Source organism: Taudactylus pleione, unplaced genomic scaffold (assembly GCF_031769625.1).
Source record: "Taudactylus pleione unplaced genomic scaffold, aTauple2 ptg000038l, whole genome shotgun sequence".
Taxonomy (NCBI): domain Eukaryota; kingdom Metazoa; phylum Chordata; class Amphibia; order Anura; family Myobatrachidae; genus Taudactylus; species Taudactylus pleione.
Genome location: NW_028284440.1, coordinates 9,032,348 through 9,053,858, shown reverse-complemented (window position 1 = coordinate 9,053,858; position 21,511 = coordinate 9,032,348). Strand labels below are relative to the sequence as shown.

At 40.3% G+C, this 21,511-nt stretch overlaps 1 protein-coding gene across 5 annotated transcripts in view; it reads left to right on the top strand.

The window, feature by feature from the left end:
- The window catches only part of CAPS2 (calcyphosine 2), a 118,894-nt gene extending 107,075 nt beyond the window's left edge, over positions 1-11,819 (top strand). For 4 of the 5 annotated variants that reach the window (XM_088452475.1, XM_088452472.1, XM_088452474.1 and 1 more), the window contains 2 exons: positions 1,351-1,447; positions 11,519-11,819. In XM_088452475.1, coding sequence (XP_088308601.1) covers positions 1,351-1,447; positions 11,519-11,694 — 273 coding nt within the window. In that variant the 3' untranslated portion in view covers positions 11,695-11,819. The remainder of the gene's footprint in view (positions 1-1,350; positions 1,448-11,518) is intronic. The other variant, XM_088452476.1, reaches the window with a different exon arrangement.
- Positions 11,820-21,511: the final 9,692 nt, after the last annotated feature.

The window sequence follows — 21,511 nt, the reverse complement described above, 5'->3', positions numbered from 1 at the left end:
GTTTTCATCCTGTTTGCCTTTCATAAGGTTTGTGCCTTTCTGAGTTTATGTATATAACAAATATATTCAGTCATAAGTTTGAGAGCCCTAGGTCATATTGCATGTGTCACTGAATCTCTAGGGAAAAACCTCAGCAGGGTACAAACTTTAATATGACACATTTTGTTCCACATTTTTATTGCACAATTATGATATATTTGACATAATGAAAACTTTGATGAAGGACCATAGTATTTATTTAACTCTGGCATTGTTTCACCTGACTTAATTTACATTCTCAAAAAATATAAATAATTCAATTAGAAGATTACCCAAATTTTTGAACATGCCACATTCCCTGTTTATTTTTTAATCTGGAAAGTTCAGCAAATAAAAGTAATAGTGCATTAAAATGTGCAGAAATATGTCATGTTTGTACCTAGCAGAGCTTGTGTTACCTTGTTTCATGTAGAGATTTAGTGCAAGATGTAGTATGAAAATATCTGGCGACTTATATCAGGAACTTAACCATTGCTAATATTGAGGCCTTTTGTCTCAATGTTTGTTATTCATACTTGCTGACTTCCTGGCAGCCAGGGGTGTGGCAGCGACATAGGTGGGTGGTGCGGGGGGCTTGACGGCACGATTGTGTCATTGTAGCCCTGCTCCCCACTATACAATGCCGAGATACAGGCATTGTAAAGTGGAGACAGGGCTACAGTGATGTGATTCAGTGTGATTTGCGTCATTACATCCGACCCCCCCCCCAACAAATTGTGCTCGGTAAGTGGGCGGCTGCTGTGGGGTGTGGGCTGGTGGCGGCCAGCTCTGGGAGTCCTCTCTTCCATGCAGCGGGGAGCGCCACCCGATGTTTGGGAGCCTCCCTTCCATTCAGGGAGAGTAGGCAAGTATGTTGTTGTTCCAGATATTGCGTCTGCTGCAGATTTGGACGGAAATCAGGCGTATATATTTCTGTAATGCGTGCACAGAAAAAAATGTGTATATTCGCCCATGCGGTTTGCTTATCATGGGTTTGATCTTTATCAATATGTTCTTGCTTTATCAGTATACTAGGTGTAAAGATGTTCTTGGATCTATATTTACGGATATGTCCAACACTGCATATCTGTAGTTGCTTTGATGTTCCGTCACTGAAAGTTGCCCATATGAGTTATACCTCTTCAGTTGTAAGTGTAGATGCTTTTGGCTCTGCCTGGCTTGTATTTGCATGCACAGTGTTGTGGAGCATGCACAGTATGAAAACAAGCAAGATAACAGGCGTATGTTCAACTCTGCATCAATCCCATTGACTTTTTTTGTACAGATATGATGCATACAGTTTGTAGAGCTAAAATTGTATTTTATTTTTAGGCCTTTATGAAACTAGATCCCAATAAAACGGGTGCAGTGTGCATGACAGATTTGCGAAAATTCTACTGTGCTAAGAAACATTCACAAGTTTTGGCAGGTACTTTTATTAAATGTTTTATTATAATAGTGAGTGCTTCATCTGTGGTCACTCTGATTGATTGATTGATAGAAGTTTCCTCCTGCAGTTCACCTTTTTAGTGATACTGGTAGCCAGTGGCGGCTCCAGACGTGGGGCTGCTGCACAGTCCAAAATTCAAATAGGGAAGTCACACCAACTGCCAGTGAGACCCAGTCTGCATGTTTTGCAGCGTTTGGAAGGGCAGTTGGTGTGGCTCCGCTATTTGAATTTTGAACTGTGCTGCAGCCCCACCTCTGGAGCCACCACTGCTGATAGCACAATAACCTAATCAGGCTTATGTGTATGTATGTTTGTTGTGTAGGTGAATGTAAGGTATAATTCTATGCACCACGTACTTCATTTTGTAGAATGTTTGGTTAGGGTTTACGGTCAGCAACAGGGGTGCAGAGAGGAGGGGCCCCAACAGACCCGGCTGGGCATTCATCAGCAGGCAGTGTGACCGGAGCAATGCTAGCAGCTCCACTGCGGGAATTCTTTGAGTACGTGATCTTACAAGGCTTTGAGAGCCGGGAGTATGATACTGTTAGCTGCTGAGGGAGACATAGTTTGATTATGTGGTGATTGGGGTAGGCTGGCCAGTGCCCGGAGGGTATGTGGGGCTGGGTGCCTGGATAGCCATGATGGAGAGCAACAAGCTCAAAGGCAATGCTGTACCTAGGGTAGTGCAACATGAGCCACAGCACAGGGCAGGGGGCACAGTCCTGGCCTGTCATTTTTCTGTTTATAATCATTCTCACTTGTAGCTTCCTCTTTTATCCCTGGTATCTCTTGACCACCCCTATCTCCTCTCTGGCTGACTCCCCCTTCATTTGGCCACCTCTCCAAACACCTTCAGTCACATCCTCTTTTATTTAAAACACACATTTCAAAATACTGTCATACCTCGGCAGGGCTGCCATCAGAAATTGTGGGGCCCGGGCCTGACAAAATAGGCAGGGTCCCCAGCCTCCCCTCCCCTTCAACCTCCGCTTCCCTTGCCCCCATCCCTACAACCTCCCTTCCCCCGCTACCTTATTCATACACAATGAAAATTTTTTTGGCAAATTGAGGCGTATTAAAAATAGCTGGAACCCGCCAGGCAGCATGAGGAGAAATTCATGGAGCAGGGACAGTTTGTTCTCTCTGTTCCATCATGCTCTATCCACTGTTTTAATAAGGAATCAATGGCCCAGGACTCTGGGAGAAAGGACACACAGTGAGTGGGTGACACGCTTACCTTGCCTCACTTGCTCCTGTCTGCTTCGGACGGCTCCTCAGACTCCTCACACGACACCAACCGCTCGCCGCGGCTCCCCTCTCTAATTCAGCATGCCCTCAACAAAGTTTTCCTTTGATCACTGAAGTCGGCGTGGTGTGATCACGACTTCACGCCGCGCCAGCTTCAGTGATCAAAGGAAAAGTTTATTGAGGACACACCGGCCAATGTGGTGTAGGTAAGGAAGGAGTTGAAGCGAGAGGCGACTGAGTGAGAAGTGACTCATGACGAGTCAATTTACCAACTCTGTTGTGCAGCAGCAGGCATGGGGCTGTCACTGTCTGCCTGTCAGGGGGTTAATAGTGGGCATTAATAGCAGTGCTGAGCGGGACCCCCAAGTGTCCAGGCCTGGGATTTTGTATTTGGAATATATATATATATATATATGTATATATATATATATATTTATATATAATATTAAATTAATTGGCCGGTTTGTTTGTTTACTATGCATTCGGACACCCCTTCACCGTTTGGGAAGAAACCAACGCGAGGTGGTCCAGTTAGATTCTGGCCAGGTTTTAGGAGTGTTAGGGTCCCGGTCAGACCTCCCGTTGGTGTATGCTGGGCAAAACTGTGACCCAGGGAGCCTGTTCTGGACCTTCCACTGGATGGATTTGGATAAAAACTTCAGAGGGGTGGCATTTGGTTAGGATATACCTAATGTACTGGTTGGGGTCCCAGTTGGACATCATGGCGGAGTGAACCAAGTAGAACTTTGACACAGTGAGCCTGTTTAGACTCGGGGAGTCTGTTTTGAGCCTTCCACTGGATGGATTTGGATGAAAACTTCACATTGGATCCCAGAAGACATACTAAGAGGTTGAGGTCTCGATTGGACCTCCCGTTGGTGTATGCCGGGCAGAACTTTGACCCAGGGAGCCTGTTCTGGGCCTTCCACTGGATGGATTTGGACAACATCACATAATAAAACGCAATAACTTGAAAATGTAAACCCGGGCAAAGCCGGGTACTTCAGCTAGTATACAATATATTTCTGAATATTGCTAGTAGCTGCTTTAATGGGAAAGTCAGGGTATCCTGTCATCCCTATCAAGCCTCAATGAAAGAGTATTTGAGATAATTTACTTTGTATTATTCCATTTGGAGACGAAGAATTACTAAAACAAAACATAACTGTTTGTAATATTGTTGATTATCAGAATATTGATGATAGTTACACTCTCCTTTTTGTCATAATATACTTTTGGCACTTTTGGTGCAAATACACTTTTTGGCACTTTTGGTGCAAATTTGCACCAACGGCAATCGTCCATTTTCCAGCTCATTCATTTTTTATGTTGCCTATGGAGATATCAAAAAAAGGGATATAAAGATGAAAACTGCAACTTGATATTGGTAGATGGGGTGATCTTTAAGTGCTGATATTGTTGGCAGAAGTTATGATGTTGATTAGTGTCAGAGGGTGTGATTGTCATCCCACACAATGACTATCTTAACCATGGATTGGTTTATTAACCCGGTAGAACACAGGATGTGAGTCACCACAGACATAATGCAGCAGGCACCAATGCAGGAATGTATGGTTTAACAGGTCTAGCCAGCAACGTGTTAACGCAGGTGGCGTGTGCTATCTTGAGCACACACATGCACATAAACTCAGTGGTGGTAATGGAATGTATGTGGTGTCTAGTGGTGGTGACACAGTGGCAATGGTAGGCTTTGTGGCGTATCTATCACATGCTCCATCAATGACACACACAGAGGCATGAGCTAGTCCTATGGAGGATGGAGAAGAAGACACACAGTTAAGCCATGCATGTGCAGTAGTGCATTGGGTTGGAGGTTCCGCTGTGATGTCTGCGCACCTCCATCACTATGGGAACCCGGCAGCAGCAGTGAGGAGATAGCGCTGAGTGCTCTACTGAACAGACAAAAATAAAACTCGCATTATATCAATATTTTTATGAGCTTTGGACATTGTTTTGTAGTCCTGATATCTGTCTGTGTTTTTAAATTTGAAGAATAGTACCTATTTGATTATGGAGATCTACCACTGATATATGAGTAAAATATGGATAGCAAGAAAATTAGATACTAGACAGCTCTTATGACTCCTGCCCCTCTAGGAGCACGATTGGTGTAAATAATTGATTAAACCCAATGTTAAATAAATTTGTAAAAAATATCAATGTTCATTTATTTCTATACACCCATGTATAGAGTGCTAAAATATAATTTAGATGTACAAGAACAAACAAATTAGAACTTAAAACACGGGTAATAGTCAGTAGCCTGAGGAAGTAGACAGAGTATCTGAGAAATATGTAGTGAAGAAGTATCTGAATCTCTTTGAGACTGATTTATGTTGTATTTTATGTTTTGTTTCATTCTTAGATTTTATTTTGTGTTTTAAGATCTATTTATGTGTACTTGTATATTTTATCCGTACAAAATGGTATTATGCTCTAGGGAAGAGGGTGTGCATGAAGCCAACATCATACAAACATTTAAAATAGTAAGCAGAATATGTATTGGGCACAAAGGGGGTGAGATTATGCCTGTATTGCTATTGCATTAGGAGTTGGGTGTTCAAATTAGTCGAGAAGTACTATAGTGGTTTAGCCATGGGTGCCATATAGCCGTATCGTGATGAGTGCTTGTCATTAATCCCTTAAAATATGTATGACAAATTCTACTTACAACTGAGGAGTGAGTGAAGGAATTCCGGTGAGTTTGTAAAGTCCTGTTATAGTGTATACAGATCTCTTTACTTCCACTTAAAAGTGTAGTAAAATGAGTCAGTGCTCCGAATTTTGTTTGATTGAGCCTACTTGTCCACATTGCCTCATACTAAAATTGGATGAGGTGGGGTAATAACTACATCACCTATAATAAGTGAGATCTAATGTAATTGCTGCTCGGTCATCTGGGCCTACAGCCATCCCGATTTTCCTCATCCATCTTTAATCTGGATTTGAGATATAATTTGTACATGGTATATATTTTTATTAGAATTTATAGGAACCTCAATATTCCACAGTGCGATGCAATGTGGTAGCACAACAGTGTAAACACATACGGTAACACAACAAGGTATACATAACAAAAGTAGCAATACATAACACAAGTGACAAAACATACAACAAGGCTAACATAACACAAGTACAGTAGGATTAAAAATGCAAAAATATATAATAATTTAAAGATAACATTGGTAGTAGAATTGCATAGCAAAGTTGGGTATACACATAGAGGAGGCATAAAATAATAGCATAAACAAATACAATATGCAAACTTCTGCACAACCAAAAGGAGCAGCTAAATCCCACAAAAGTAGTCACCACACCTTCCACGTAAGAATATTAAACAACACTTTCCTAATTGAGGTATAAGACAGTCTGGTTAATTATAAATGAAAGTTTCTTGGATTATTTCTAAAATATCTGAAAGAAATGAAACATGTATCCAATGTGCAGCATGTATGAACACTTTATCCAGAGTATTACTGGAACTACTCACAAAGAGATTTCTTAAATAGATGCACATAGCAATTTATTTTTTTTGAGTGATATTCTACTTGCAGTAGATGGCTGAGTATGTGGTATTCCACATCACAGAGGCAACAAAAACTTAAGTATGCAGATATTATAAGATTCCCTAGGATGATTAGAAGATCTCCAAGACAAGTTCCTCCAGGTCCCAGGATCCCTCACCAGACTCTCCATCACTGTGATGAATAGATGCGATTTCAGATTGCTTTTGAAGCACTGAAGGCTGGGGAGATTTTAATTTGGGTGCATAAGTTTAAAAGGTGTGGCATTCGAGAGAAGACTTGGATATTTGATTGAAATAGTAATCAAAGAGGAATTGCTTATTTGTAGAGCAGAGAGAGTGCAGTGTGGTGAGATTGGAAATGTTAGATGGAGGGGAAAGTGGTTGAGGGCATTGTAGGTAAGGGTTCAAATAGATTTTGTAGGGGAAGGGGAACCAGTGTAGGCATTGGCAGAAAGAAGCAGAATAGCAGGAGATGAAAACCAATCTTTCCACAGTTTTGAAGATGGATTGGAAAGAAGCGAGTACGAGGGAGGCCAGAGTGGAGTAGGTTGCAGTAGTATAGTCATGAAATAATGTCAGAGTGGATTAGGGTTTTGGTTCCATCCAGTTTAAGAAGGGTCTGATCCTGGTAATGTTACCAAAGAGGAAGCGACAGGATTGACTGATGGAGTGGTTGTGGGGATTGACTGAGAGGGAGTCGAGCAGGACACTGAGACAGCTGACTTGAGAAAAAGAGAAGAGCCTTAAGTTGTCCACAGTGAGAGAGAGGAGGGGATCCCAACCATGGTCCTCAAAGCACACTAACAGTCTAGGTTTTAAGGATAGCCATACTTGAGTACATGTGTCTTAATTAGAACCTCATTTATTTTTATTTAACCATCTGTGTTCAAACATGGATATCACTAAAATCTCTACTGTTAGTGTGCCTTGAAGACCGAGGTTGGGAAACACTGCGGTAAAGGGATGGAGTTCTGTTGTCTAAATGCTGAGGTCTAGATTACCCTGGGTCATCCATGAGGAGAGATGGCGGATAGATGGTATGCATAATAGTTTATTATTTATACCTTTGTGTATTTGATATGCTGGTTATAAAGACAGAAGACATATGGATTGTGTAGAAATTCAAATATTCCCACACCTTAGTAAATTAAGTTTTCTATTTGTTTATTTGAAGCTTCTATGATTTCCATGTAATAAGTTTATTCCTTGGTTTCCAAATCCTATGATCTACAATTGTAAAGCTAAAGACAGCATGTTAGTATATTTGACACTAGCCGGGATACCCGGCATTGCCGGGATTGAAGACTGGACCCTGAAGTACACCTGCAGCCCTTATTTGTTTACATTGTCCTCGACTATAACCCCATTCCATTGATTCTTAAAAGAACCCCACTGTTTGCTAACATGCATGCAAACAGTGGCATAACTACCGTGGGTGAAAGAGGTGCAGCTGCTATGGTGCCCGAGATGCCTCTGTGGCCGGCCGCTCCCCCTGCACCCAGTCATTCACACAAGGTGGGTCTGTCCAGTCAGGGCCGCCAAGTGGGGCCCGGGTTTCAGCGACGTTGATTTGGTGCTGGAGAGACAGCACCGTCGCTGGCTGCTGATGGTACACAGGGAGATGCAAGAGGCTGCTGGAGGGACACAGGGCGGTGAGTTCCTGTGGGGGGGGGCATAATGTGTAAGGTTCTTTACTGTTTGACATAATGTTATAACGGGCATTACTGTGTGGCATAATGTGTAAGGGGTGGAATAATGTGTTATACAGTCAGGTGCATAAATATTGGGACATTGACAGAAATTTAGTATTTTGGCCTCTATTCACCACCACAATGGCTTTGAAATGAAACATACAAGATGTACTTTAACTGCAGACTTTCAGATTTAATTTGAGGGTAATTACATCTAAATCAGGTGAACGGTGTAGGAATTACAACGGTTTCTATATGTGCCTCCCACTTTTTAAGGGGCGAAAAGTAATGGGACTATCAACTCAAAAGCTATTTCATGGACAGGTGTGGGCTATTCCCTCATTATTTCATTATCAATTAAGCAGGTAAAAGGTCTGGAGTTGATTCTAGGTGTGACGTGTGACATTTGCATTTGGAATCAGTTGCTGTCGACTCTCAATATGAGATCCAAAGAGCTGTCACTATAAGTGAAGAAAGCCATCATTGGGCTGAAAAATCAAAACAAACCCATCGGAGAGATAGCAAAAACATTAGTTGTGGCCAAAGCAACTGTTTGAAACATTCTTAAAAAGAAAGAACGCATCGGAGAGCTCAGCAACACCAAAAGACCCGGAAGACTACGGAAAACAACTGTGGTGGATGACAGAATAATTATTTCCCTGGTGAAGAAAAACCCCTTCACAACAGTTGGCCAAATCAAGAACACTCTCCAGGAGGTAGGTGTATATGTGTCAAAGTCAACAATCAAGAGAAGACTTCACAAAAGTGAATATAGAGGGTTCACCACAAGATGTAAACCATTGGTGAGCCACAAAAACAGGAAGACCAGATTAGAGTTTGCCAAACAACATCTAAAAAAGCCATTACAGTTCTGGGACAACATCCTATGGACAGATGAGACAAAGATCAACTTGTACCAGAGGGATGGGAAGAGAAGAGTATGGAGAAGGAAAGGAACTGCTCATGATCCAAAACATATCACCTCATTAGTGAAACATGGTGGTGGTGGTGTCATGGCGTGGGCATGTATGGCTGCCAATGGAACTGGTTGCCTTGTATTTATTGATGATGTGACTGCTGACAAAAGCAGCAGAATGAATTCTGAAGTGTTTTCAGGCAATATTATATGCTCATATTCAGTCAAATGCTTCAGAACTCATTGGACGGCACTTCACAGGGCAGATGGACAATTACCCGAAGCATACTGCAAAAGCAAGCAAAGAGTTTTTTAAGGCTAAAAAGTGTAATGTTATGCAATGGCCAAGTCAATCCCCTGACCTGAATCCGATTGAGCATGCATTTCACTTGATGAAGACAAAATTGAAGGGAAAATGCCCCAAGGAGAAGCAGGAACGCAAGACATTTGCAGTAGAGGCCTGGCAGAGCATCACCAGGGATGAAACCCAGCGTCTGGTGATGTCTATGCGTTCCAGACTTCAGGCTGTAATTGCCTGCAAAGAATTTGCAACAAAGTATTAAAAAGTGAAAGTTAGATTTAGGATTGTTTAGTTTGTCCCATTACTTTTGGCCCCTTAAAAAGTGGGAGGCACATATAGAAACCCTTGTAATTCCTACACCGTTCACCTGATTTGGATGTAATTACCATCAAATAAAATCTGAAAGTCTGCAGTTAAAGCACATCTTGTTTGTTTCATTTCAAAGCCATTGTGGTGGTGAATAGAGGCCAAAATATGAAAATTCTGTCAATGTCCCAATATTTATGTACCTGACTGTATGTGGCACTACTACTGTGTGGCATAATCTTTAAAGGGCATTACTATGTGGTATAATGTGTAAGGGGCACTACTACTGCGTGGCATATTATGTATAAAGGGTACTACTGTGTGGCATAACCTGAATGGGCTCTGTGTGGGGGCAAAAGTATGTTTTTTTTTTACCTCTGGGGGGGGCCCTTTTAAGATCTTGCTATGTGGCCACCAAAGTTCTAGTTACACCCTTGCATGCAAACACAGAGGGCTGACTAATATATATGGTCACTTTAAAAATAACTAACTCTGGATTTAATATGAACTTGCATGAGTCAAAGTTTGGTCAGCCTGTGAGAGTAAAATGATACTTTAATAGGGTTTTGGCAAACTGCCAATTTCCACTGGAGCCAGCCCTTGACTCTGTGTGATGTGAGAGTGTCAAATTTTCCCACACCTTAGTAAATTAAGTTTTCTTTTTGTTTATTTGAAGCTTCTATGATTTCCATGTAATAAGTTTATTCCTTGGTTTCCAAATCCTATGATCTACAATTGTAAAGCTAAAGACAGTATGTTAGCAGTATATTTGACACTAGCCGGGATACCCGGCATTGCCGGGATTGAAGTACAAACAAATATTAATAATCCGTGCGCTTCACGTCTGTGATAGAAATGCTGCAATCGGTTCAAACAATAGTGCACCCAAAATACACCAGAAATACAACAAATAAAACACTGGGGAACCTTGCGCAAAACCTTCAATGGGTACAGTGATGGTTAGGGTGGTGAACTATTCATAACCACCACTTAGATGAACTTGTAGAATCTGAAAAAACAATTGTCTAATATGAATGACTTATTATGATGAGTTCATGCTTATGGATCCTCTTCTTAAATAAAAATGGTTTGCCCAAACGTCACAAAAGTCATAGATAAACTTCTTCACACACACCGTCGTGTCTTCTTTGTTCCTCAAAGATATAAAGGGAGACAAAGAAGGGCCACAGTAGTGTAGTACAGTTTTTATTGCTGACAAAATTGTTAAAAACACTGAGGCTGCGTACCAGATTTCAAGGTGTAAACAAACACCATCAAACACAAGGGATTTGAAGGGATTTGTAACAACAGGGTACCTCCTGGGTTCAAGAATCCACCCCTTTCTAGCCTTGGTCTGGAACAGCTACTCCTCAGCTCACCTGGCAAAGTTCAAACCTAGGCAAAAACCTAATCCTGTTTAAACTACATCACCATTCCAAATTTGGTGGTGCTAGGTACAAAACTCTGCCTGTGCATAAAGAACTAAAAAACAGACAGCAGACAGACACCCTTTCTCGCTTATTATATAGATATGGGGGGTTATCTAATAGGTGCGGATTTCATGGAGCCGTCTGTGTTTCTATGAGATTGTGGTTAAATTTAAAAAGGCAATCCGTTATAAGGCTGAACGAGAACAGATTGCTTCTTTAACTTTAGCCACAATCTCCCAGAAAAACAGACAGCTCCGTGAAATTGGCACCTATTACATAAACCCTGTGGTATTCCTACTTTATTGTGCCTTCAAGAAACCCTCTGAATGTTCATTAACAACCAAGCAATCCATGTACCAATATGTTTTATCTCCAAATCCGCACCTCAGAGGCCAAGTTTTTAACATCTCCCAGCATGTATCCAATTTGCATAAACTCATTACTAATGACATTTAATTGGAGGTGATTTGCATATTATTTGGATGCCTGTGAGCCTTTCTATGGCTCTTGCAACTAATGGAATTCTGCCATTTGTATTATGCAACAACATGTTGGTGTGTACAGTTCCAAACTCATACAGAAAAGTCCCTCTTTTGTTTACTCATTTTTAGGTTCAGCATCCGAAGTGGAAATCAGATCTGCATTTTTTGAAACACTGGAGAATGCTTGCAAAAATCCCAAGGAACTGTCCTACAGTGAATTTGAAGATTATTATGAAGGACTGAGTATTGGCATCTTGTGTGATGAAGATTTCATTTATATTTTAAGAAATGTCTGGGGGATATAAAGTACTGTGCTTAATACATGTGATCTGTATTATGAATTGCCAAATTTTAATGCAAATTGTTTAGTTTTACCTGTTTTAAGCATAGATTTACAAAAAGAATTAACTCTAAAAAAATATACTCTACAATTGCCTAGTGTCATAATTCATTGTATTTGATTTTATGTTTTTGAATTTGAAAAATGTTTTTGTATGATTTTTGGGGTTTTAGATGCTGTGCAACCATCTTTGCTCTCGGTAGTATTTTCATGCAAAGTTCTCCAGGTTTAAGGATAAACAAATTTGCCTAGATTTCTTATTTCACTTTTAGGGATACATTCATGAGATGTCAATTGGGTCACAGATTCCCCTTCTCTTTAAATGTTAGTTTCTGGGTTTTTATTACTACTGTAGCTCTTTAAATTCTATATTATAGCAAACAGCATGGTTTGCTGGACACCAAGACAGTCCGTTACAACTGCCATAATGAATAGAACTGCCATAATGCATACTTTATTTTGTCTTGATTTAGTTTGCTTTATTGCTCTATTGTATGTGATAATTTTTTTACACTTTGGGCCTGATACTGTAGCAGACGCACTGCCGATGTCAGATGCAGCTGAGCAATATATTTTCTACTGTACATATGTCTAAGCAGCACCGCGCATGCGTCCAGAGTCCCAGAAATGTGTTGAAAATGTATAAGGCACTTTTGGGTGGTGACTGGGAGGCGGCTAAGCGGAGATGGTCCGTCTTTTGAGTGTGTTATGACAGTAACAAGAAGCTAATTTACATAGTTGATATAAATTCGAGCACTGGAACAAAAGAACTTTCATCTGATGATCACCTTTACACGTAGCAGCTCCTGTAGAGTAACTCTGATATATATACCTTTTAAGAAGAACGCATTTGAAACTATGTATTAAAATTGTTATTAAAGTATTTCAACAAATTTAATACATAGGCCCGTATTCAATTTGAAGCAAAAAGTCCAAGGCCGGACTTTTCCCCGTCATCTGAGGTTTTGCCGGCAAAAAAATATCACGCGCGTCCCCACGAAACCCCTTATTCAATTGCAAATGTGCGAAAACGGGACCCGGCGAATTCGAAATCAGCGAAAAGTTCTAACAGTTTTGGGAAATCAGCCTGACACCCCCCTAAAGATGCTCTGACATGGTGGTTTACTATGGGTACCCCCGAATAGCCCTGCTAAAGGTATTTGGTGTTTTAAAATGGTCTCAATAGGCGCTATTTAGCGTCTTTCAGCAAGTGATGATGAGCATTTTGCAACTTTTTGGGGGGAAGGTAAGTATTCTCATCAAATTTGGGGTACATGAAAATGGGTGCAAGCATAGTTCAAAATCACTAAAATAAAGCTTTAAAGTGCACATACTTTCAGCAAGCACCTGCAATTAAAAAAAAACCTCCCTCATACTTGCAGACCCCCCCCCCCCCCAAAGGCTATTTCGCTAGTTTTGAAGTTGTACCACCACTTTGAATTTTTTTTGCCCATATTTTTCAAAGTGCTTTTTTGGGGTGTCATTTGCGTTTTGTTTTTTTTCTTTTTACACAATATGCGTCAAGTGGGGTGTACAAAGTTTACAGGGGAGTTTCCGCACCTCTGCACCCCAAAACCCCAATTCTGCATTTTTTTCTGCTGGGTATTCATAGGCAAAACTTTTTCGCCTATTACATTCCATTGCATTTTTGCACCGGCGAAAGACACTGAAATTGAATACGGGGGTAAATGAAATCGTCGAAAATGATGCTATCGGCGAAAAAGTTTTGACGAAAACAGCTTTTCGCTCAAAATTGAATACGGCCCATTGACTGAAATGGGCTCCTTTTAAAGGTATATTCTACTTGGCAGGGCCGTAACTAGGGTAGTGCGGCCGCTGCCATGGCACAGGGCACCGCCAGTCAGGGGGCGCTGTTTGGGCCTGTCAATTTTCTATTTATTATCATTCTCACTTGAAACTTCCTCTTATTTCATCATCAGCATCTCCTGGCCTCCCCTAACTCTTCCCTGGCCCTTTCCCATGAGGCCATTCCCCTTTTTTGGGTGTATTATGTCCCTTCGAAAAATGGGGGGAGGGGAGCAATGCTCTTTCTGGCACAGGGCACCAGAAAGTCTAGTTACGGCTCTGATACTTGGTGTTATGAGAGTGTTGCAGGTGTATCGCTCAATGGTTGTGAACTCAGAAGCATGGGGCTGGTGCAAGTTTCGATGGTGCTTCCGATGGTTGTGTCTATAGATGCACCAAGAGATATTTAAGCATCGAAGGAGCTCAAAGTTAGCATCTCCATCCTTTCACATTCACGGCTATACCCCAGGGAAGGGCTTGTAGCGGTACTTACATAAAGTCGCATACGCACGATAGGCAAAAGAAGCAGACACAAAGGACCTGTTTCAGTAAGGATCTCTATTGCGTACACAGCTGCAAATTCGCACAGAATACAGCTGCGAATGTATGCTAATGCCTACCATTGCTCATCTGGCATAGAGACACCCACTACCTCGCACTCCTGCATATACATCGTTACCATCGACGCACACCGGCCCCTCACGCAATATTTACACCAGGTCTGACCAGCTGCAGAATTTGCAAGTCTTGTCGCACGCAGTGAGTACTCAAGCTGTGTATTCAATACACCGTAGCAGTGGCTAATTTATGCATGCCCAGCAAACGACTGTCAAACGGACACACACAGGCGTTTTTCCAGCCACTCCCCCATCACCATCCCAAACGCTCACAGCCTGTCACTCACTCTGCGATGGATTCCTCAGTGCGTCTGTAATCGATGTGCATCTGCAGTGTTTAACAATTGATTGATCTGCGTACGTAATTGCAAATGCGTTCGCTGCTGAATCAGTCCCAGACACCGCTGCGTCTGACTCAGAATCAGCCCATATATGTTTTTTCATCTGATGTTTGATTTTCTAGCTTTGATGTACAACACACTTTGTTACACCAATTACAAATGATCAGGAAACTTCAACAAGTCATTTTCATAATCTGAAAAAAAAAAAAAAATTTATAATTATCAAACTTTTTTTTTATTAATCATATTTTGAGAAACAGCAATTTAAAGTGGAAATGGACTAATTTGAATTTCACTTACGACATCAGAAAACGGCTGTGAGAGCCTGCTTTGTCAGAGCGCAGGTTGCTGTATTCCCAGCTAGTGGCTCTTGTATATGAATGTGCTTACATTTTGGTTGAATATGATGGGCCCCGATTACTGTATGGAGCAATTCCGAGTGAATTGGGCATATTTGCACCTGGACAAAGCATACTACAATGCAATGCATGTAAATGTAAATGCAATCTTTTTTTCATGTAGAACACAGCCTTTTGTATGCTGCGATTTACATGCCCCCTCCCAACTATAAATCAACCTAAACATTTTGTTATGACCACCCCCCCACCTCCGGGATTTGCCAATGTGCAGCATTGCATCTTCTTGTCAAATTTTTGTTTCATGTCTCCTGGAGGACGCTGTAGGGGGAGGGGAGATTGTGGCCCATAGCACAATGCTGTGAATCACACTTTCACTAAGTGGAGGCAGAGCCATGATGTTGCATCATTGCGCCTCCTGCTCATTCCATGGGGGAGGGATGCAGGAAGGTAGCCTATTCCTTCAGGAACCTGTGAGAACTCTGAAGTTGGGAATCTCACAGATTTTCCTGAATAATAGGCGGCGAGGAACCTGTGTCTGAATGAGACTAGGTGGTATATTTACTAAAGGTCGATTTTGGATTTTTAGTGTATTTATAGGTGATTTTCTGTGTGATTTGCAAATCAGGAATTTGCTAAAGGCAAAGTCAACTATAAAACAAAATCTTAACCAAAATCGACCATTGACTAAACATCGATACTTTCACATAGACCATTACAGGATTCTCTCATTTACTAACAGTTGGATTGAAAATCTATTTAAATTCAACTACAAAATCGACAGAAAAATCCCCAAATAAATAGACTATTAAAAAACAGGTAGGAACTTAATTGTGGACACACAAGCATGTGGTGCACTGTGGCATGCATGTTATCTCCTGACTCCAGTTCCTGTGGCATAATTCCTTTGACCCGTTCCTCATACTCATTATAATCCACCTCCATAGGTGACCCTCTTCCAGTGCTGCATGTAGTGTGCCTTTCCAGGGCCATCTTGGATTTGACACTACATCGGATGTAGAAAAAAACGCTTCACACTGGCGTTTGTCGCGTTTTAAATGCCAAATAGAATTCATTGCATCAACTGTTGCCTGCCACATGACCCACTTTCTTCTTGCAGATGTGCATTGGGCCTAGCGACCACATAACTCCTCAAAGGTAGACAACAGGGAGTTTACCAACGCACATTTCTCCTCAAAGTTAAACCTGACGTAGTGGCCAGATTTAGTTTTGCCAGGTTGAGGCTCCTGCCCTGATTTGGAGTGCTGGCCCCTCTGCCTCCTCCATCACACTATCCACACCAACTGGGTCCCTCTCTTCCACCTTGCTATCCTTTCGCCCTACTCCTGGCAGCCTCCAAAACAAATGATGTTTAAGTGCAGTTTGTGTATTTATTTTTCTAACACAAAACTTAAACACCCACACTCCCCAGGCACGCACACACAAACATTGACAAAGACTAAATAAAAAAATAAGACAAGCAAAAAATAACATTACAGAAATTGACAGGAAAAAACTCTCAGAAATCATTTTTAAAGCACCTATATGAAATCACCACTTTCCTGCTAAACACCCCTCCTCGTTCACCACAAAACTTTCTTTCAATTTGCTTGACTGTGTGTCAGCCTTTTTATAATGAGTTTATGTGGCTTACAGTGTATGTGGTATATTTTAGCCAATAGTTGTACATAAGGAAGTGTTTGTTGATTTTGTAGGTGATTTTTTTAAATGCACATTTCAAATCGACCATTTTTCAGACTCTTGAAAATCGACCCGCGTCACATTCGATTTTGAAATCTATTTCAATATCGAATTCTAGTATATGAGCGATTTGGCCAATGATTTTGAGTTGATTTCAGTCGATTAAAGTCAACCTTTAGTAAATATACCCCTAGCTGCATACAATTAAATTGTGTAGATCCCATTTTACATGATATACCTGTCAAGTTCAGACATTTCTGATGGATTATGAAATCTTAAGTACACATTGCACATATGTAAAGCAGTGGCTTTCACACAGCTAACATATTGTTGTAGGGAAATGCATATCCTGTGCAATGCTCTATTTTTTTTTTTAATCTGAAATCTGTATAATCTCAGAATTTATCATGTGAATCTCTGTCATTGTTACATAAAACTACATTAATCTGCTTAACTCATTGCATAACGGTGGGTTTCGTTCTGATCGAAATGAAATAGTACCCATGTGACCAATATGAGTGAGTACAAATGAACACACTTTATTTACAAGTAACAAACAAACAATAAGCAAACAACATACAAAGTATACTGTATACTCAACTTTTGTCTATGTATTCAAATGACACCGGTAAGTCATCATCTTCAGCATAAGATGTACTTCATTTTATCTTCTCTGGGGAGCCCTCGTTTTCCAACGCCCAGATAATATATAATATACATTGGCAGCATCCTACTGCAGTCTCAGATATACCACGAGTTAATGGGTCCTTTGTGTATCTCTGATTTATATACCCTAAAATGGGGTGTTGGCTTTCCGGATATTAAGCCCATACTAGTTACATACAGTGCTAGGTATCAAGCACTCATTGGTCCAGCATAGCATTGACCAAACTTATCTCTCTTGCACATGCTCTGTAAGCACTAAGATATTACCAGAAAAAGACATACATTAATGACGTATCTTAATGTCTGGAGATGAACTCTATTTCAAGGCTCCTTTGTATAGAGTCTGGACATCACTGTTAATTACCCATAATGCTTAGCATCTCTACACATCTTTACAGTGGAATGTAGCTAACTGATAAGAACATAGAAGCTATGAATGGCTCATTATACTTCTAGGAATAGAAATGACAGGTAGAGCTAGGCCTCAATATTTATGGCTTTTTTGACCCCAAAAGGTCATTTGACCATTCTATGGAAAAACAGCAACTGTATTAAGACAATCTCTTTTCAAACCTCAAGAGGCCTAGAAAGGGGTATATGTGTTTGTAACTTATTTGCCTATGTAGAAATTAACTATTTAACCCACTGGTTACATTCCACCCTTTGATTTCTACATATCAAATATAAGGAACATGATCCCCATTGCATAATCTAAACCTCCATTGTACTTTCACCACTTGTCCTAACAAACTATGTAACAACATATAACATAACAAGTTTAATACCATGATTACATATAACAAATAATACAAAATCACACTAAGCAACATTTCCATTCTGGACTTGACCACTTTGGCTGTATTGCAGAATCTGTCAATAAGCATCACTGAACTCTTATTTCATTTCTAACTCTCTACATATATATATATATATATATATCTTTATATTATGTGAATATGCTAATAAAACAGTGAATAATACATATGATTATATCAAATATATGTTACTTATAAGATAATATCAGTAAAGTAAAGCAAAGTTCAGTTCAATGGAATCTTGAAAAAGTCTTGAGAATATTGGTGAGTGTGGATCCAACCAATATAAGGCACAAGTTCAGTCTTGCACAATACACATAGATGTATGTAATGATTGTGCTGTCAGATCTTATAACTCTGTTGTCCTCCTGGACTCTCTCTCCTGTATAAGAAATAACTCTCAGACCATCGCCATCCAGGCACATCTCCAGCAACGTTCTCTCACCTTCTGCTCCAACCAGCAACCTGTTGGCTTAAGCAAAGAAACAGTGTGAGATAAACCATAACAACAACACAAAATAAGCATGTACTTATCCTGCAGCAATTATCTATTCTACCTGTCTCTATATCTCTTCCTACTAAACATTTCTTCACAACCTTATCATAAGTGTTTGTGTCTGTGCACCAGATATCTTACTTTAAAAAGTTCAACCTTTTACCACCCTCCGGTTATCAAAATATATATGTACTGTATACAGCCTGCTCTAAAAACCCAATATTGTGTATATATATATATATATATACATTCCTGTTTCCTAAACAACACATTCAGTCATTCAATCATACTGATGTCAGTTTTGTGAATGGTATGAAGCATAGAAAAACCCAATATACTCCATGTTGTTTCTGTAAAATGGGTCTCTTTGTCTGCTTGAATGCTCTCAGACATCCCATAATATCAACAAATCAGTCTGTCACATCTTCAGGAAAGTCTCTTATCTTGTATCACTCTGCTTAAGACAACTTCACTCCTGTATGACAGTGTTTTGTAGCTGTTCAGTACAGCACTCGTCCTCCATCTTCTTGGTGGCAAACGATGAATTCAAACTGCCAGACTTGTGCAGTCATTTCACAGTATATGAGGCCTTTATCAGCAGCAAGCAAGGTAGGCCACATTTCCAGCTGTTGGCAAATGTAACAGGTTTTTGCAATGTCTCTGACCATGGTTTGGATATAAGGAATCCCTTTGATTTGAGCTTGATCGAATGCAGTGTCAGCTCCATCATGGCTTAACAGTTCTCCTAGCACCATCAGTGCTGTCTTTGCGGTGAATTGCACACCATGTTCTGTGCTCAGTTCATTTGTGCACACACCATTGAAGCTGTAGGTGTGTGTATCAGCATGTCCCACGTCGATCTTCCAGCTTTGGACAGCAGCAGTCCATATAGACTTTGTGTCAAATGTCCATTTCTCAGTGTGAAGACTTACAGGGCATCCAATCTTGTCAGTGACTTGGGAAACAGTCATAGATGCAACAAGTTCGCTAGCCTCTTCTTCTGTCTGTCGGCTGTCAGCTTGTAAAGAAAGCTGCTTTGCTTCAGCAAAAATCCACAACAATCCTGTGTGGGTGCAGATAGCACCATAGTCCATGAACCAATAATGCTCTCTGTCTTGGAAATCTTCCCACCACTGTGGAGCTGTGATCATAAAGAAATCCAGTAGGGACAGTTCAAACTTTGGTTTAAATTTCACTCGGCCAGCAAGTAGTGCTTTGATCTCCTCAATCAGCATGAGAGTTTCTGCCGTTGTCGTTAGCAACTGTGTCTTTCAGCTGCTTCAAAACCTTTGTCTGGTAAGGCTTTGTAAGGAAATACACTGGGATGCGAATTTCATTACCAAACAAAAAATCTGCACCTTTGTCACTTCACAAATCCACAGTCAGTGTGTCTGTACTGCATGTATGCCCCTTGTGGTTAGTCAGTGTGTACCCACCAACCCCTCCTTCACAATGAGCAAGTAAACCATGAACATCATTTGTAATGGATGTTTCATCAGAAAACACAACTTGTTCACTTTTTGCAATTGTAAACTCAACAATGACACGTTGATAATGCCATGTAAATTTAATGTTGTCATGGGGGAAGTCTTCAGTCTAAGGGGCATGGTCTATAACTAAAATTCTACCTAATTCCCACCCTCTGGCTTTGGACAATGTCCATGTCTCATTGGGAAAGGCAAAAGGCATCATCACCACCTCTTCACTCAGCGACACCCATTTGAATGGCCATGCAAACACATCTTTTTTTTTCAATCAGTTCACATTGCATAGCAAACGGGACACTCCTGGACAAGTCAGACATACCATCATTCAGCTCACGAGTATCACAATACAATGGCATTTTGTCAGAAACCTCATTTGCATTCAATTTTGACTCTGATTTCTGGACATATTCTTTGCATTCATGGATTTAAACATTTTGTTTGCATTTTATGAAATCAGAAATTTTAATCACACAATCACTTCTCTGATCAAACACATTTCCTGTAGTGTGAATACATTGTTTAATTTCTGTCTTAAGTTTTTTCTGCGTAACTTCACACACTTCTCTTTGTATTTCAAGCTCACTAATTTCTACACTTTCTGTGTGTAATAAATCAGCACTTATATCTGCTTTAGCTGACATCTCATATCTTGCTTGTGAGGATTCCCTCCTCCTCCCTAAGGAATTTTTTAAAGGCAGACTTGCAGAATCCTCAGAAACACACAAAACTTCATCTGATTCAAAATCAGTTGCTTTTAAAAATCTCACATCACTACAACTTTGTAAAGGCGTCCCTAAACATGTTGAATTAATCCGAGATTTTTTAACACATTTCTGAAATTTCACCAACTTTTTCTGTAATCTACCCTTGGCATTTTTCACATGTTTCAAAAGTTTGCAAAACATTTTTTCTCAATTCTCTTTTTTTTTAAAAGGAAAAGACAAAACAACATACAGTGTAATTAAAGCTAAATCACAATCTTTTTTCTCATAGGAATGAGACAGAGAAAACATACACAATGCAATAAACAGGTCAGCAGAGAAAAAGCAAAACTTAATTTTGCACTTTTTTTTTACAGAATCAGTCAATTGGTCACAAATTAATTAACCCTTCCGATCCCACTTCTGACACCAAGTGCATAACGGTGGGTTTCGTTCTGATCTAAATGAAATAGTACCCATGTGACCAATATGAGTGAGTACAAATGAACACACTTTATTTACAAGTAACAAACAAACAATAAACAAACAACATACAAAGTATACTGTATACTCAACTTTTGTCTATGTATTCAGATGACACCGGTAATTCATCATCTTCAGCATAAGATGTACTTCATCTTATCTTCTCTCTGGGGAGCCCTCGTTTTCCAGCGCCCAGATAATATATAATATACATTGGCAGCATCCTACTGCAGTCTCAGATATACCACAAGCTAATGGGTCCTTTGTGTACCTCTGGTTTATATACACTAAAATGGGGTGTTGGCTTTCCGGA